The sequence below is a fragment of the Sarcophilus harrisii genome, chromosome 4 (genome assembly GCF_902635505.1).
Source record: "Sarcophilus harrisii chromosome 4, mSarHar1.11, whole genome shotgun sequence".
NCBI classification, from domain to species: Eukaryota; Metazoa; Chordata; class Mammalia; order Dasyuromorphia; family Dasyuridae; genus Sarcophilus; species Sarcophilus harrisii.
Window position 1 is genome coordinate 70,447,167 of NC_045429.1, and position 18,891 is coordinate 70,466,057.

The 18,891-nt window shown below is 36.1% G+C and overlaps 1 protein-coding gene across 8 annotated transcripts in view; it reads left to right on the forward strand.

Moving 5' to 3' along the window:
• Positions 1–18,891, forward strand: part of CACNA1E (calcium voltage-gated channel subunit alpha1 E) — a 597,321-nt gene that overhangs the window by 524,313 nt on the left and 54,117 nt on the right. For 6 of the 8 annotated variants that reach the window (XM_031936988.1, XM_003767485.4, XM_003767484.4 and 3 more), the window contains 5 exons: positions 7,134–7,145; positions 10,602–10,698; positions 14,607–14,767; positions 16,159–16,296; positions 18,620–18,821. In XM_031936988.1, the coding sequence (XP_031792848.1) occupies positions 7,134–7,145; positions 10,602–10,698; positions 14,607–14,767; positions 16,159–16,296; positions 18,620–18,821 (610 nt within the window). The remainder of the gene's footprint in view (positions 1–7,133; positions 7,146–10,601; positions 10,699–14,606; positions 14,768–16,158; positions 16,297–18,619; positions 18,822–18,891) is intronic. The other 2 variants (XM_031936990.1, XM_031936989.1) reach the window with 1 other exon arrangement.

The window sequence follows — 18,891 nt, forward strand, 5'->3', positions numbered from 1 at the left end:
GCTCTGTTGAGACCAAAAAATTAAGAATTCATTTTTGCAGTAAGATATTTCATTCACTCAGGATTTTGGGCGCTGGCTGAGAATGTATTGGAAATTTCCAGGAGTGAGCACACAGGAATAGTGTTCTTCAAGACTTCAACTTCATCTTGCGATTGATTTTATCTGATTTTGTGTGAGAGAAAGGAGATCAATGGCCCTAACTTCTCAGGATACCTGTCTGTGTCATCTCATCTGTCTTGGAAATAAGCCTAATGAGAGATCAGTGATGAGAAGAAAGTGACTAGAATGGAAGCCACATGGAGGGGCACTACTCAAGCCTATATACCCCTAGTTATCTTCTGGACTTTACAGAATATCTCAGCCATTGTTCATGAAAATTATGATGTCAACCTATTCTTATAGTCTGAAGTTTGGATTGCTTTTCCATCCAGAAAATGAGTTTAAACACTTTTTGTCCTAGCTCTCTTTCTAATAAGTCTTTTAAAATGCCAAATGTACAGGGTTTTCCATGAAATAGAACAATTTTACTAAATGTTATGACAATCAAAGCTCAATCCTGACTTCAGCAGAGTAATGTGCTAATGAAAGGGCCTAGCCAGCTAGTGGTGCAAAAAATTTTTTTAACCAGAATTTCAACTAAGACTATGATAGCGAAAGCACTGACTCCTCTCTAGTAATCTCCTACAAATAATAAAGCCTCATTATTTTCTATTTAAAACCTAGGGGTCTAAAGCCCAACATGAGGAAAGGGGATAACATAAAGAATTTAAACAATACAGAACAGTCACTAACTCAAACTATATGAGCAGAAGAGAGTTAACCTGGCATTATAGAATTAGCTTCCAGCTGATAATAACACCTTTTTACAAAAAATTTGAATAGGATGAGTATCATGGTGTATGTATGCATATTTCTAGAATATTGAGGCCAAAAGATGAAAAAAATCTGATCCATGTACTGAAACCTCCTGAATAAACCTGTATAAAGTGTAAAAAACCAACCAAACAAAAACAACTTTGTTTTCTTCTTTTTCTTGGTCTGAGGAACCCTTGGCTGCATTAGAGTTCAATGAACTAAAACAATAGAGTTTGTAAAAGATTTGCACTCCATATCCAGAACCTGACAAGTTGAGCAGGCTAAAGGGAGATGCATGGAGCTAAGCACTATTTGTTAAAACCATAAACTCTAGTAATTTGAGGTAGCACAGTTTAGTAGAAAGAGCTTTGGGTCAAAAGTCATGAAATCTGAATTTGATTCTTAGGCATACCACTTACTATCCATATGACTATGGGCGAGTCTATGAATGTCTCAGTTTTTCCAACTGTAAAATAGGGATAATACTTGCTCTGTTGTGAGAATAAAATGGAATAAGAGATTGGCTATATGAAAGAGCTTTAAAAACCATGAGGGATGCGTTATTAAAACAGTTATATCAGATTGATAGAATGATCCACAATTTTTTTCCACAAAATGCTTTTCCCAGAGCAATAATGTGTGTGAGAGAGTGATAAATTGGAGAACATTCGGAGATAGGCAACCAAAATGTCAAAGAACCTTAGGTCTGTGTCATAAGATGATTGAAGTAACTGGAGATAAGCAGACTCAGGGGAACATGATGGTTGCCTTCAAGTGTGGAAGGGCTGTTATCTGTGAGAGGGATTAGACTGGTTATGTTTGACCCAGTGGACAGAAATACAAGCACTGAATGAATAGAAATTGCAAAAAGACAAGTTTAGATTCAATTTCAGGAAAACCTTAACAATTAAAACTGTCCAAAGGCAGGGAACTTCCCTGAAAGTGGTGAATTTTTCTCGCTCAAAATCTTCAAAAAGAGGCTGGATGATTACTTGTCAGGGAAGGATTCCTGAGATTCATCTCAAGTCAGTTCAGTGATCCTGTAGTTAACATATTATCTCCATCTTATAAATGAGAAAATTAAGACTTAGTTTTAATAGTATAGTGTGGAAAGCACTTATTTCCTAGTAGTCAAATGTAGAAGATTCCCTTGGGAGGTAGCAGGTTTTTCTTCTTTGGAGGTATAGATCCAAAGCAAAATACCTTTTGTCTGGGGAGAAAAAAAACTATACATACATATAGACACACATATATGTTTATGTATTTGTGTGTGTGGAGAAAGAGAGACAGAGAGGGAGAAAGGAAGAGAGAGAGAAGAGAAGAGAAGAGAAGAGAAGAGGAGATTCTTGTTCCCCTATATTTTGGGACTTGAATGTCTCTTCCAACCTTATAATTCCAAAGTTCTTTAGAATCAGAAGACTTAGGTTGAATCCTGACTGTAATACTAGCTTTGTAAGCATGGATAGATCACTTCACTTGTGTGAAGTCTCATTAGTACAAAGAGGATATCTGTACTATCTTTCTTGCCTTGTTGTGATAAGGATTTCAGTTCTAGAGCATTTTCCTTCATTTTGTACTGTCTTACATAGTACTGTCGAAAAGCAATCTGAAGTGTTGAGATGGGACCAACTAAGCAATAAATAGAAGAATAAAGATTAGAAAAGATTAGACCTATGGTTTCATTGACATGGAAAGCTCCCAGATGAAGAAGACTACCTATGTAGGTCAACACCTTTTTGAAACTTACAGTCTTAGAGAGTTGTCTAGAACACAGGGATGTTTTGTGCTTGCATAGTGCCACACCAGTAAATAAAAGGCTATTAAATAAAAAATTTAAAAAAATAAAAAAAATAGAATGAGAGGTTAGACTAAATGGCCTCTAAAGACACTTTTAATTCTGTAATCCAGTGAAATTAAATGGAATTTAATGAATTTCTGCTATATGTAAGGCACCATTCTAACTACTATAAGAGACACAAACACAGTTTTCACCTTCAAGGAATTTGCAATCTTTAAGTTGTCATTATTCAGTCATTTCAGCTGTGTCTGATTCTTCATGACCCCCATTTGAAATTTGCTTGACAAAGACACTGGAGTGGTTTGTCATTTCCTTCTCTGACTCTTTTTATAGAGGAGAAAACTAAGGCATATTGGTTGAAATGACCTGCCCAGAGTCACACAGCTAGTAAGTGTCTAAGGCTGAATTTGAACTCAAAACGATGAGTCTTCTTGAGTCCAGGACTGGCACTCTATCCATTGTGATTTTAGTGATCCCACAGTTTTCCACAGGGGAGGCTAAATAGATACAGAAATATCTGTAAAGTAACATAGTATTTGGTATCCCATGAGAGATACAAATTTAGTGTTACTACACAAATACAGGATGGAAAGGAGGGATCATTTTCAATTAGTTCTGTTCCCATCTGAGCTCTTCAGAGTTCTCTGATTCTATGAGAAAAGAGAGGGAAAGGAGTTGGAGGATTTTCATGATTTGGGGAGAGGGGAGCAATGCAGGTGCTAGGGATGGTGATAAATTGAAAGCCCTAATATCAAGGTAGCAACTGTAAGGACAGAGAAGTTTGAGAACTTGTTGCCCTAGCTACAGTGGGAAACACAGGCAATTCACAGGAGAAATCAAATCGAGATTGTCGTTTGAGAGAGGAAACCTGGGAGCTGGAGAGGAAGATTACAGAAAAGAATGAGTGATTACACATGAAAGATCTGGAGGGCAACTTGACAACTGAGCTTGAAACATTTTTTTTACTGATAAGGACAAGAGTCAGAGCCCTCTTTGTGGAGAACAATTATTGAAAAGGAAATAACTCAGTTAAATTTAGTTGAATGGAGGTAATGCAGAGGAGCCAATTGAATCTATTCCTTTGCCATTGATCACTTTTCATTGGGGTCACTTTTCAAAAAAAAAAAAAATAGGTCATATCAAGTAGTGGGAAAGATCACTGTTCTTGAAGTCAAGGAGATCTAGATTCAAATTCTGTCTCTAAGACTTAATAGCTCTGGTAAATCAGCTCAATTCTATGAAGCTGCTTCCTCATCTTTCAAATGAAGATAATAATACTTATAATACCTACCTCATAGGGTTGCTGTGGTGATCTAAGGAAACAATGCAGGTAGATTCTTTCATAAATCTTAGTCATTTATTGTGAAAATAGTAAAACCACTAATTAGGATGACAGTTAAGTCTGAATCAGTGAATACATATTAACAGAAAATTAGTTTTATTCATTTCAAATATATCAAGTGCTCTTCACCTAACAAAGCATTGTCTAGTTGAGGTTCTAAAAGAGAGAGATTCATGTATAATACATACACACATGCAAATATTTTATAATTAGCACATCATTTGTTTAAATCAAAATAGATACTATCGAAATGTGACCTTTTAAGTATGTAACATTCCCCTTGTAATATCTATTTAACAGTATAATTGCTCAGAAAATTCTTTGTGCTTAGAGAATAAAATAAACTAGTTTGACCTATATTTTAATTATTACCAATTTTAGATAAATGTGATTCAAATTGTTGATGTTTTATCATCCCCATAGTACAGATGTTTATTTCTCATTTCAAATAGTACTAGCAGAGGAAACAACTGAAATCTTCATGCTGATGAAGCCAAGGATGCTTTCTCTTAGGAGTATTCCCTTTTCAGTTTGTAACCTGTGATATATTTGAAAGAGTCTCAGGGGTGATCTCTAGCCTTAGCATCTCATTCTTGCCATGCTTGATTATTACCAACTCCCAGATACAGGAATGAAGATTGGACAGAAATTCTTCCTGTGGAAGAAACTGATGTACCCATATTAACCTTTTCCACCATATGCAGATGCATAAGATCATAATAATCCATAAATGGGGCCAATATGAAAAAGCCAAAGGGAGACTTTGGTATTCTATCCAAATACCTTTTTGCATATGATCTTTGGCCCAGCACCATTTCTCACCCATTTATTTCCACAGTGGGCTCCAAGTGGTGATTTCATATGGACTGAATTTTTCCTTTGGTAGTGTTGAGGGTGGATGAGTAGATAACAGGAGGAAGAAAAGTAAACAGGCTGTTCTCTATCCCCCTAGTGCATTGGTCCTATGCTAGAGTAGCTCTGGGATAACCTCTCTAATAAATTGATATCCCCCTAAAGATAATTCTTTTTCTTCTAGATTAGGTACTTAGTGTACAATATGGGTATTAAGTATGAGACCTGATCCCATAAAAATGCTTAAAATACTCGACCATTAAATATAGAAACATAAAGCAATCATCCATAACACACATTATATTCTCCCCAAAGTAAAGATATCTTTCTGATGCTGCTGAAATAGATATTTATCTCTTATATCATATTTGTACTGTGCGAGTGTGAGCCACTCACAAGCTCTAGATCTTCAGGCCTTTTAGGGTATGGCTTGGTTTTTCTCAGTTCTTTTAGTTGCAGTATCTTTGTGGTGAGAATGCTTCTCTGTTATGGGAATTACCTCCCACTGAATACTACATAGCTTACTCAGAAATTCTAAAACTTGCAAGGGTTCCACAGTTGGATACCTTCATTTCTCAAGATCACTGATCACTTGACTGTCTTCAGAATAAAAGCAGAGTAGACAATGGTGACTATTGATTCAGCCTCATATAAGCAAGCACATGTTCTTACCACCATGCTCTTGTTTGCGCCATTGATGGTGGTGGGTGGGGAATGGGGTTCTTGCTCTTCTCCTCCCCCTTGTTAGGAACTTAAAATAGAGAAAGTTTTGGAGTGGTCCCAAAAGAAAACAAGCTTTTTCTCCCAAGTTCCCCTTAGAGCTCATAGATCAGGGAGCCCTTCCTGTCTCCTATGGTTAATCATTTTCAAAAAAAACCCAAATGCTGGCGACTAGTTGCTACATCATCTCAGCAAGGTATATATATCCTTCAAGGAATCGGGGCACATGTTCCACAGAAAGAGACTAAAGCAAATGTCAAGTGCATTTAGAGGTGCTTAGAGATACATTCCTGATATATGAACCTAAGAAAATTAAACCCAGAGAACACCTGATACATCCTGAGCATCCTGAGACATTCCCTTTTAGAGAAATCATGACACTCCTTTCTAATACAGTGTTTTATTTGACCATTGAAAAGATCTTTGTCAATCATCCCTTCAAGGTTGCTACTCAAGGTTGTGAGTAGCAACAGGCAATGTTGGCTTCCTCTATTATGATCATTTAAAATTTTAAATATCCTTCTGGGGCCACTGGAAAGGGTAGAATTATATAGATTGATTCCATATCGCCAAGCATGAGGCAGAACTCCGGACTATCTTTTCTCATTTAGGTATCTCATTCCATACTGTGCTTAAAAAGTATCTTGGACTGGAGAATAGTCCTTGGAAGGCCAATTTTTTAAAACCATAAATGGCCCTCTGCTTACCCCCCTTCATACTCCCTAGCATGAGACTTAAAAGGCTGATTTATAAAGCTCTCAGGCAAACACCTTGCTATTCTTGTATTCTTTCAGAGATATCTTTATTCTGACTCTTAGGTGATAAGATCCATTGGGCCAGGGATATATTTATGTTTAAGCTTTGCAAATATCTCCCAGTTTCTTGCATGATGTTATAATGTAATGGTATCAAATCCAGGGTAGCTTTATGCCCTCTTTGCTTTTCCATTTTATAACATATTCCTTAAAAAGGCTTCTAGAAAGGCAATCAAGTTCCCTTTTCCTGTTTGCATTTCTGAAATTCTTAGGCAGGTATAAATGTCTCATAGTGACAGGATTTTTTCCCTAAGAATTTCCATTTCTGGTCCAGTATAATCTTCCTTTCCCTAACCTAGCTTTATATCTGTTCCTTGGAAATAGCAATCTTTGATGAAAGACTTCTGTGAAATAATGGCTGCAGTCCAGACTAAAGAATACCCAATAAATCAAGTAATAAAGGATAATGTCTAAAATTGTGATGCTGATTATAGGTAGCCACCCAAAGGCAATGACAAAGTGGCTTCCAAATTTTTACTGAGGAATTGGGAACAAACAAATGACACATAGAGAATTCTGACCCTTTCAGAAAATGTGTTGACTCCCAGTGTGCCAAGGCTGTGAGGCAGAGACAATAGGGTTTGAGGGAAGGGGTTAATTGTGGGGAAGGAGTGGGAGAGCTCTATGGGTCTCATGCTACTTTTGTCTTTTGTCATCCTCTTGTTCTGTTTGTTTCTTAAATGTCTCTGACTACCTATCTTTTTTTTTTTTTTTCTCTTTTCTGGGCTGCTCTCAATTGGATCCACCATAGGAACGCTTTGGGGTAAATATTTTCTGTGATTTTCCTTGGGGTAGAAACATGGCGAAGTGATGAGGGGGCAAGAAAAGATAAGGTTGGGTGGGATTTGGAGATAGCATATTGAAAAAAAGTTGCTGAATTGGTACAATTGAATTTCTCTCTAGTTTCTTCTTTTCTGTTACCCTTACCACTGAAATCTCATAGAATATTTCTTCTATACCAAAAGGTTAAAAGTTATAAAACATTCAATTCAATATTTATTAGGCACCTACTATGTACAGGCTTGATACTAGGCATTGAAGTACAGACAAAATTTAGATATAAGAAATATCATTACCTTTATGGATCTTATAACTTAATTAGGGGGCAATGGGGGTTAAGACAAATAAAGATAACTATAAAACAAAGTATTACAGTTATGTGTATTAGAAAGGTACAGAACAAAAAACACCATGGGATTTAAGGGGGAAAGATATTACCAGTGGAGGGGGGCGGGACTCAGAGAAGGTTCATATAGGAGGTGACATTTTAGGTTTTTTCCACTGTGAGTAATAATAATGTACTGAAGTAAAATTGAATTGCATTGCATGTTACCATTTTCAGTATATCTATTTTTCACCATATTAACTCTGCACTAGAGATTGACCTAATATAGCTCTAAGAGGAGAGAATTGGAAGCAAAAGACTGGGCAGTCTCCTGGGAATTTGAATTTTAAAAATTCAAGTCAGTCTTTGATTTTTTGAACAGCCTCTTAGTTTCTTCCTCAATGGCCCCATTTTTGTTGGTGGTCATGGTTTGGTTTAATAAACTTTTTCAAAGACAGAATAATTTTGGAAATGCATAGACAACATGGAATACAAATGTGTGAATGGGGGCAGCTAGATGGCAGTGGATAGATCAGTGGCCCTGAAGTCAGGAGGAACTGAATTCAAATCTGACCTCAGATACGTAATACTTTCTAGCTATGTGACTTTGGGCAAGTCACATAATCCCAATTGCCTCAGTAAAAAAATTAAATGTGTGAGAATGAGTTGTGTGTGTGTGTTAAAAGTATGGAGTAGGCTCTGGGTGATTTTCTTTTCAGTGCTACCAATGAACAAGCATTTATTAACACATATTTTGTGCCAAACACTATGCCAAGCACTAGGAATTAAAAAAAAAAGGCAAAAACACGTTTCCTGCCCTCAAAAAGCTTACAGTTCTAATGGAAGAGATAAAATGCAATTATACGCAAACAAGTTATGTCCTATGTAAGTGAGATGTAATCCCACTGGGAAGGCATTAACAGAATATGGTGATAGGGAGAATAGGAAAGGCTTTTTTCAGAATGTAGATTTAAGCTGAGTCATAAAAGAAACCAGGAGGTAGAAGTGAGGAGGGAAAGCATTGGTGAATTGGGAGACAGAGTGTCCTATGTGAGGGCAGCTAGGTGGATCTGGAGTCAAGAAGATTCATCTTCCTGAGTTCAAATCTGGCCTCAGACATGTATTAGCTGTATGATCCTGGCCAAGTCATTTAACACTGCTTATCTCTGTTCATCTTTAAAATGAACTGGGGAAGGAAATGGCAAACCATTCCTGTGTCTTTGTCAGGAAAACCTCAGATGGAGTCATGTAGAGTCAGATATGACTGGACTAAATAACAGTGTCTTGTGTGGGGAATAGCAAAACTGATATGCCTTGATCTTAGAATTCTAAGATGTAAATGAAATGAAAAGAAATTAAAAATGCAGGAAAGGGCCAGATTGTAAAGAACTTTAAAAAGCAAACAGAAAATTTTATATTTGATACTGGAAACAATAAGGAACTAATGGAGTTCATTGAATAGGATCTATAAGAGTAATAGGTGAAACAGTGATTATAATCTTTGAGCAAGTCTAAAAGTTGAATTACCAGGTAAAATTATTATTCCATATTTAATTTAACTTACTTTCTACTTAAAATTTTGCATTTGAATTTTAATCCTATTTTTAATCTTTTACTTTATTTTATATTTCAGTTAAGCATTTATTTTCTCCCTCCCCCAATTTTGAAAAAAAAGAAAAAGTGAAAAAGAAAACGCTTTTTAACATATACATGTAGTTGAGCAAAACAAATTCCCACATGATATGATGAAATGTGTGGGTCAGAGAAATATGGAAAGACTTGTATAAACTGATGGAGAATGATATGAACAGAACTGGGAGAAAAAATATTCAACAGCAATATCATAAAGACTGTATTTTCCTCTATTATCATTTCTAGTTGTTTTAGTGGAAGGAGAGAAGAGAAGAGAAGAGAGAAATGAAGCTTGCTGTATTTCCAGTGGTTGCCTGGGATCCTGGAGCAACTGTTTTCCCTCTTTTTGGATCTCTTAATAAATTATAGTAACCAAAGATGGTAGAATCTTGAATTCCATTCATTAGTTCATTTACTGGTCTCCACAGATAAGTAATTTCTTATTGGTGGCCCTAGATAGGCAGTTGACTGTGATTTCTTTTTGAGCCCACCTGATGAAAATAGATACTGAATCATGCCATTCTATGCCCAAGGAAAACAGGGTGTTTTCAGTTTCCATAGAGTTGTACTTTTGTGTTATTTTATTTTTTTAAATATTTCACTTGTATAATTATTTGAAGAGAATGCAATTCTTACTTGTCTCTTCTAGAAAATAAATGGGGAAAAAAGAAAGAGTTTGCTTTATTGGTTTTATACTTATTAAAAGGAATGGTAATACATTTCCTGAAGTAGAAGCAAAATAATTTCCCTGGAGCTGGATATGCAAGAGTATTAGTTATAGGTTAAAGATAAAGTTGAATAGAATAGTACATTTATACAAATTCAACTATATAGATGGCAAAAAGCAATGTCTAGACTGAGAGATGTCCCTGTAGGAAGACTTAGCTCTACAGATTTAATTAGTGGTTTGATCCAGAGGCCTGCTGGCAAGTCTGCATGAGGTGCTAACTCTGGAACATATGACCTGGTACAAGGAGAGTGTCAGCTCCCCTGTTGTTCCCTCTTCACCTCTTTCTTTCCCATCCTAATGAGCTTTACAGTGATGATAAACCTTTAGCTGAAAAGGCTAAGTCCTTTGGTGAGATCGATACTATACTCTGCTCTCAGTCAAAGATTCCCATTTTTTCTTCATATTTATCTTTCATATTGTGATAATACCTATTGGTTTATTCTAATAAGAGTAGTTCCTGGGATAATGGGCAGAATCAGTCTAGGTTTTTAAAATGTGGTAACTTTATCTTATTGGAGTGTGTGTGCATGTATCTTTGTGTGGATATTCATTTTTATGAAAATGGAGAGGATAACATTGTTTCCAAGGTCTTCCCTGTCATATCTGAAGACTCTCATAAAGGGATATACTATTAGCACATCTCTGGCCTGTCTCCTTTTTTCTCTTACTCTTGCACGTTCACAGATACAGTAATTTTCAGCTTCTTTTCCTTTCATATGCTAATGTCTGTGTTATGGATACTTTTGCCACAGAACCAACAAAGGCCGGGATATCAAAACCATTAAGTCTCTGCGTGTGCTCCGAGTTCTGAGGCCACTGAAAACCATCAAACGCTTACCCAAGCTGAAGGTATAATTTCCCCATGTTTCTTGTCACCATATACCCCATAACCACCTTATTCCTTTCTTTCTTTTCTTTTTTTCTCGATTTTATTTCTTGATTATTATTCTGACCTGCTTTTGTGTATCCTTTATTAGGTAGGTATCTTTTTCATGTGATATCCTAAGTCCTTTTACTCTACCAAAGGTGAACCATGATCTAAGAAATCTAAGAAGAGGTCTTTGACCTCCCAATTCTGACCTAAGATGGCATTTTTATGCCACATAAGATCATTTGTCTTACTTAGGTGTGTGAATAGTATGTATAGAGTTGATGGACATACTGCTAGTGAGTATTGTGCAACTGGTATAGCTCATAAACTGGTCTGTCATAAAAAGAGTGTAGGGAATGCCTGAAGTTTTTGCAGTTACCTACCAGAAGACAGGTGTGCACTGGGCTAGATAAGGTTTGATGTTTCTCCTTTTTTCTTATCCTCCTGTCCCAATACATCATCAGGCTCTTCTGACAACAACATGAGGTGGGGCTTTATCTGAACTTTTCAGAGTTATTGAGTGATCAATCAGATTAAACTTGACAAGCTTGTACTTTTACTAACCCCTATTGCAGCCAGGGGGTTGCTATCAGTCTTAATGAAGATGAAGGCATAATCAGAGGAACAATATTCAAGTCATGTTTTCTACTAAATAAAGGTTCTAAGATAGCACCTAGAAATTGATTCTATTCCTCACTTACTGTGAGTAAGAGGCAGTGATGTTTAGTGGAAAGGACAAATACTATTCAATAGTTCACAGAAGTTCTTCTGCTTCCAACCACAGAATAAGACAGGTGAGGGTGACAATGAAGAATAGTATCTAAGTTTTAAAAAGGACAAGAAATTATGTATATGTGTGTATAGTTTTAGAAATTGGGTGTTAACAGGATCTGTATTCCTCTTAGAATCAATGTCAATATGTGAGATTCATTCATGCTCTAAGTACTTTTTATTCAAAAAAAAGAGAGAAGATATTTCAGAATTGAAGAAGAGATTCTGAGATTCTAGATGTGGAAAGTCTGGGGAACCATTGAGCAACAACAAAACTGACATATGACAGAGAAGGGAGATTTGGAAAGAGTTGTTGGCGCTATGGTCAGAAGGTCATATGATGGAAAGAAGGTTGACTCTTTTCCTTACTATATCTACCTGAGAAAATACTATCAGGTTTAGTGATTAAGAGATCATTTGCAACCTGTCTGAGGAGTTTCAGGTGATGGTGAGAAGTTAGATAGCAAGAAATTAAGAAATAAATGGGAGGTGAGAAAGTAGATACAATGAATGTAGGTTGTCTATGAAAGGAAGGAGGAATATTGGACTGATAAGGTCAAGAGAAGGTTAAGGATGCAGGACATTTGGGCATTTTAGTAGGCAGTGTGCAAGGAACTAATAGATAATGAAATTTTGGAGAGAGGGAATAATTAAAAGAGGAGGAGATAGGAAGGCATAAGATACAAGTCACAAGTAAGGGGATGGCACTGGCAAGAAGGACCATCTTCTTCTTGGAGGAAGGAAAACAAGGACAAATTGAGGGAATTTGAAATATGAGATTAGAGAAGACAGTGAGCTTGCAGCAAATTCTGTCTGTCTGTCTGTCTCTTTCTCTGCCTCTCTCTCTATCCAATAAAATTTGAAGTGATCCTCTTTCGAGATGGATAAGGCAGAAGTAGTGTGGATAGCTAAAGAAGTCACCTTTTATCTTATTCTGGCATCTAAACCATCAAACTAGATTAGATCAGTTCCTCTTTCTGCAATGGTATAATCTTATAGTATAATGTAAGTGGCTGTCACTCACATTCCCCACAGTGTTGAGCTAATTAATCTAGTAGCACTTTACCCAGAACATTGGAGAGACAACTGCACAGGATTCATGTTACCTCAGGGCTGGACTCACCAGGGCTCAAAACCTATAAACCTAGAAAAGAACCTAAAAATGGCATGAAATGCAATGAATTCCCCTGTAACATTTTACGATTTATGGAAAGAGCACTGGAACAGAAATCTCTAGAGGGAAGTATCTAGTTCCAGTTTCTCCCCATTCACTATGGAAGTGCAAGTTTTGTTTGCATAATCTGTTTATCTTCCCCAAATGAGTTAGACATGCTGCCTGCCCATGGATCCACTGGAGCCGATTTTTAGCCTTAACCAAAGTACAGTAAGCAAAATAGGAAGATAATGTCTCCAATTAGTTTCAAGAATCTTTGACATACTATGAACCACATCCTTTGAGCAGGTTGACAAAAAGTACTAAATAATACTCGACTAAATAATATTAATAATACTAAATAATATTCAGCTTAGTATTGATGACACTATCAGACTCTCAGGAAAACAACTAAGGCAGAAGCCAATTTCTGTGTATAAATCTAAAGATTATCATTATTACATTTGTGAGCCTGTAGTAGTTTCTTATCCTCAATCTCTTCATTTGTCAAATGAAAGGATTGAATTATATTTTCTCTAAATGATCTTTCAGGTATAACATTTTTAATCAATGAGTGTTCATCTCAGGCCAGAGTTTCCCACCTATGTACTTAAAGAATTCAAGTAAAACAATTAAGCATTTTTTAAGAATTTATTTTCTGTATCTGTTAAGCACTATGGTTGACACTGGAGATACAAAAGACAAAAATGTGTGGCTTACATTATATCAAGAAAATAATATGTAGACTTAGAAGTATAAATAAAATATACTTATAGTAAATCCAAAGTTATTTCTGGTAAGGCATGAGGAACAGAATGCAGGACTTGGAGCCAAGAGTTCAAATCCTGTTTCATATAATTGTTGTTTCACTCATGTCCAATGCTTTATGATCCCATTTGAGATTTTCTAGGCAAAAATACTAGAGTGGTTTGACATTTCCTTCTCTAGTTCACTTCACAGATAAGAAACAGAGGCAAATAGGGAAGTGACTTGGCCAGGTTCACATAGCTAGTAAGTATAGGACCTGATTTGAACTCATGAAGAAGTTTTTCTGCTTTTTGATACTCTATCCATTGTGTTACTTAGCTGTCTCATATATTTATTAGCTATGTAACTCTAGGCAAATAACTTAACCTCTCTCAACCTCAGTTAATTCATTTGTAAAGAGGAATAATAAAACCACCTGCCTCAAAAATTATGAGTATTGAATGATTTAATATTTAAAGCATTTTATAAACTTTAAAATACTGTATAAATATTAATTATTATTATTGAGCATAGGAAAGTCCTGGACATATTTGTAAGCAGCAGGGAAGGAAACAGAAGATAAATGTTGATAAGAAAAAAAGGAGAGAAAAGAATCTTTCAACTTTAACATTCTACATGTGATAGATGTTCATATTTATAGGCCTGGACCTCATTTTCCCTATCTGTAAAACTAGAGGATTGGCCTAGATGATTTTTAAGGTTTTTCTCAGTTCTGTCCTTCTACAATTAGGTTTCTGTGCTTCTTACCAAAGCTGAATTCCCCACAAAGAGAATTTCATAAAGGAACATGCTTGGATGGAAAAATTTTGAATTCCTTGGCTTTCCTATATACCTCTTGATCTTTTTTGCTTTGGTCTGTCTTACATAGAAGAGAATCTGTCTCCTTTCTCTAATGAGGAGTCTTTTCATTTTTGTCCAGCAAAGGCATCTTTTGTCCCTGTGGTGTCCTTTGATTAGGAAAAAGGGTTCTCCTCATTCAGTCACTCTGGGTTGTAGATACATGATGAGGGCTTTATTTTATCTTTTGAGTGATGGTAGGGAATCTAAAAACTGAAAATGAAAGTTTACAGGCTTTGCCATGCATATTAACTCCTGTAGCTACTGATGGTTTATATGAAAAAAAAAGTCTGAAAAAAAATCTGAATTCTCCAGTACCTCCCAAATTCACTGGCTGATGTTTGCTTCTTTCCATAGGCTGTCTTTGACTGTGTAGTGACCTCCCTGAAGAATGTATTCAACATACTCATTGTCTACAAGCTCTTCATGTTCATCTTTGCCGTCATTGCAGTTCAACTCTTCAAGGGAAAATTCTTTTATTGCACAGATAGCTCCAAAGACACAGAAAAGGAATGCATGTAGGTGCTGAAGATGAGTATGAAATCCTAGCTTCTTTCTGAGAAAATATGTCCTATTGAGTCCCAGGATGGTAGAATCAGTGCCTGAAAGATTTAGTTGGGGATATCTTTAGTATATCTCATCCTTGGTTATGAATTACCTTCTTTTCAAATTTTGAGAGTCACTTGTATATGTAACTTCACACAGTAGGACCTCAAAGTCACCCAGCTATGCATAGAATTATCTAACAAAATATGAATCCCATTCTCTTTGTCCTTCTCAGGTGCAATGTTAAGGCAGAAACAAAAAGAAAAGTTAAGTCCCTTTTGGAGAAAAATCAATACTTTTTTTTTAATCAATGGACACCCCATTCAGCACAAAAATCAATTCTTTCCACTAGAAAAGGGACTAGTCTGTCCTGGGCTATATGTAGGGAGAATTGTTTCCTTCTCTTTCATGCTAAATCCAAGGTTTCATTCTCTTCCTCTCTACTCCTTGTAGATTTCCTAGGAATTCTCAGTTGCTGCTTCTAACAATAGAGTAATTTTACCTTAAAATGATCACTCTGATTCATCATTCAGAAGCCATTTCCATCAATCCATGATATTAGGCTGTATTTATGTAAAGTGGTCTACTTTAAATTGTCTAGAAATAAGGAAGGACATCATCCCCTTTCGGAAGGGAAAATTGAAGTGTACTAATTATCCTATAAGTGTATTAATTGACTTGAGGGTGGTTATTAACGCAATTAAATCCAGTTCAACTCACCACATATTAAGCCCTCCTCCATGTACCAACCATTGGGTATATAAAGATAAAAATGAAAATATTCTCTCCATCAAGTAGTTTATTTTCTAATAGGAGAAAAATTTCTGTGCACAAATAAGTAAATACAAAATATTTCCAGAATAAAAAGAAAGTAATTTGGAAGGAAGTTTTAACAACTGAGGGGACCAATAAATACTTCAGATAGGGGTTAGCCCTGGAGATGAGGTTGCCTAAAATGAAGTTTAGGATTTCAAGGGAAGAATGTGAGAAGAGAGAACAATCTAAACATTGTTTCATCCTTTTCTAGAACCAGATATTGTACCAAATAGCTAAATGTGTTTGATTTTTTGAATCTGCCTATTCTCTTTCTTCTTTCATATTTTTCCCTCCTCCAGTCCCTAAAATATCCCTCCATGTGCCTATGGTTTTTCTCTGTTCCAGCTGCCTCCATTTCTATTACTAGGGGAAAAGAATAAGTGACAATATAAGTCACAAATGTAAAGTCATTCTCTATATCCACTATTACTGTTCTTTCCCCCTAGCATCAGCATATCATTACCCAGCAGAACAGCAAATAATTCCTCTTTACATTATAAACTATGGTGAAGAGATCTTGGGTTTTTTTTTTTTTCTGCTTTTGCAGAGGCAACTATGTGGATCATGAAAAAAACAAGATGGAGGTAAAGGGTCGGGAATGGAAACGTCATGAGTTCCACTATGACAACATCATTTGGGCCCTCTTGACCCTTTTCACTGTATCTACAGGGGAGGGCTGGCCGCAGTAAGTACTAGAGCCTTCCTTTCTATTAATGAACCCAAAGTGAGACTTCATGGTTGCTTTGAAAAGATGATTCAAGTTGAACAGAATTGATTCTGCCATTATTCAAGGGGAAGTAAGTGGTTCTCATTGAGCAGGTGAACAGAAACATGGTCACACAGAATCTTTTTAGGCAAAAATTGAAAGGATAATAAGGCAAGAAAAGTATTTGAGAAAGGAGGCTCTAGCCAATTAGTACAGGGTTCAAGAAGCACTTGTAGAACAAAACACTTCAATTTTTTTCACTTAATAGTATTATTTTTTTTCCCCAATTACATGTAAAGATAGTTTAGGGCATTCATTTTGGAAAGCGTTTGAGTTCCAATTTTTTTTCCCTTCTTTTCTTCCCTCTCCCTTCCCAAGGTAGCAATCTTCTATAGATTATACATGTATAATCATTTTGAACACATTTCCCTATTAGTCATATTGTGAAAGAAAAATCAAAACAAAAAGGAAAAAACACAAGAAAGCAAAAACAAACAAAAGAGCAGTGAAAATAATATGCTTCAATTTGCATTCAGTCTCCATAGTTCTCTCTCTGAATGTGGATGACACTTTCCATCCCAACTCTATTGGAATTGTATTGCTGGAAAGAACTAAGTTCATCATAATTGATCATCACACAATCAAGCAAAAAACTTTTGAATACTACACACACACACACACACACACACACACACACACACACACACACACATTTTAGGAGGACAAGGGCTTTTGAACCCACCAAGAGTTCCTCAAACAACTTCACTTTCTGGACAGGGGCTCTATCTAGTAGCTTCAGAAGTCCCATAACTTATTCTGCCATTTCCCAATTGATGGGAACTCCCTCAATTTCCAATTCTTAGCCATCACAAAAAGAACTACTCCAAACATTTTTGCACAGGTAGGTCCTTTTCCTTTTTTTTTTTTTTAAATAATCTCTTTGTGATACAGATTCATATCTATAGTAATGCTACTCCTTTATTCCCAGTCTTGAAGTCACCTTGGGAATAAAGGAATGCCCGTCAACTGGGAAATGGCAGAATAAATTGTGGTATATGAATGTAATGGAATGTTATTGTTCTATAAGAAATGATGAGCAGTCTGATTTCAGAAAAGTCTAGAAAGAATTACACAAGCTGATGCTGAGTAAAGTGAACCGAACCAGGAAAACATTGTACAACAGCAAGATTTTATGATGCTCAGCTAGGATAGACTTAGCTCCTCCCAGCACTTCAGTGATGGAAGTCAATTCCAAAAATCTTTGAATGGAAAATGTCATACATATCCAGAGAGAGACTGCATGTAGGTCAAGGCATGCTATTTTCACTTTTTTTGTTTTCTTTCTCATGGTTTTTCCCTTTTGTTCTGATTTTTCTTCCCCAGCCTGACCCATACAGAAATACATTAAAAATGAATGCACATGTATAACCTAAAAAAATTAATAAATAAAATAAAATAACAGTGAACAAAAAATTTATAAACTTAGAAAAACTGTCTCTCATCTTGACTCTTATGAGTAAGACCTGTTTCCTTATTTCCAGTTAACAACATCTGTTGCTGACCATGTAGATATCCCCAAGCTACTCCTGTTTGCCTGGTGGTAGCAAACCTAACTCATTTACAAGGAAGTAACTGAAATCTTGAAGCCTGCATGTGCAAACTTAAACTATAGAAATAAACAACACTATTATCCTCTTAGAGTTCAATATAAAATGAAATACTTTGCCTTTTGTATTGAATCAGGATGGTTATAGATATCAGAAACTGATACAATATGTCTTCATTCAGAAAGAAAAGTATAGCAAAGAAAGTAGACTCATAAAACATAGAGCCCAGGCACATACCAAAGTGTTTATCATTAAACTCATGATATGGGGTCATGCAAAGAGTGGTACATTTAAAAAAAAATCTAGTTTCAGATTCTAACACCATCATTTACTAACCATTAATTAACACAGCATTGTTTCACCCTTTTCTAAGGGTGATTTCAGAAAAGCCTAGAAAGAATTATACAAGCTGATACTGTGTGAAGTGAACAGAACCAGGAAAACATTGTACAAGTCTTTTTTAAGACTAGATCTTTTGCTAGATAGTTAAATGTGTTCTATTTCTTGAGTCTGCCCCATTCTCCTATTTCCTTCTTTCATATTTTAAGAGGATAAGGGCTACATTAGTTTCCTTATATCACAAATGGGGATGGTAACACCAGCAAAGGGCTGTTGTGAGGAAAATGTTTCGTAAGCTTTAAAAATTAAAGAAATGTTTATTTTTATCTTTTCTTTCTCTATTCCGTGTCCCCTAGAGTTTTGCAGCATTCTGTGGACGTGACTGAGGAAGACCGGGGCCCAAGCCGCAGCAATCGCATGGAAATGTCAATTTTTTATGTGGTTTACTTCGTGGTCTTCCCCTTCTTCTTTGTCAATATCTTTGTTGCCCTCATCATCATTACTTTCCAGGAGCAAGGGGACAAGATGATGGAAGAGTGTAGCTTGGAAAAAAATGAGGTAACATAAGTCTGGTGGTGAGAAGACTCTGGAAAGAATTTGTTAGCCAAAAACATTCAGGCAAAAAAAC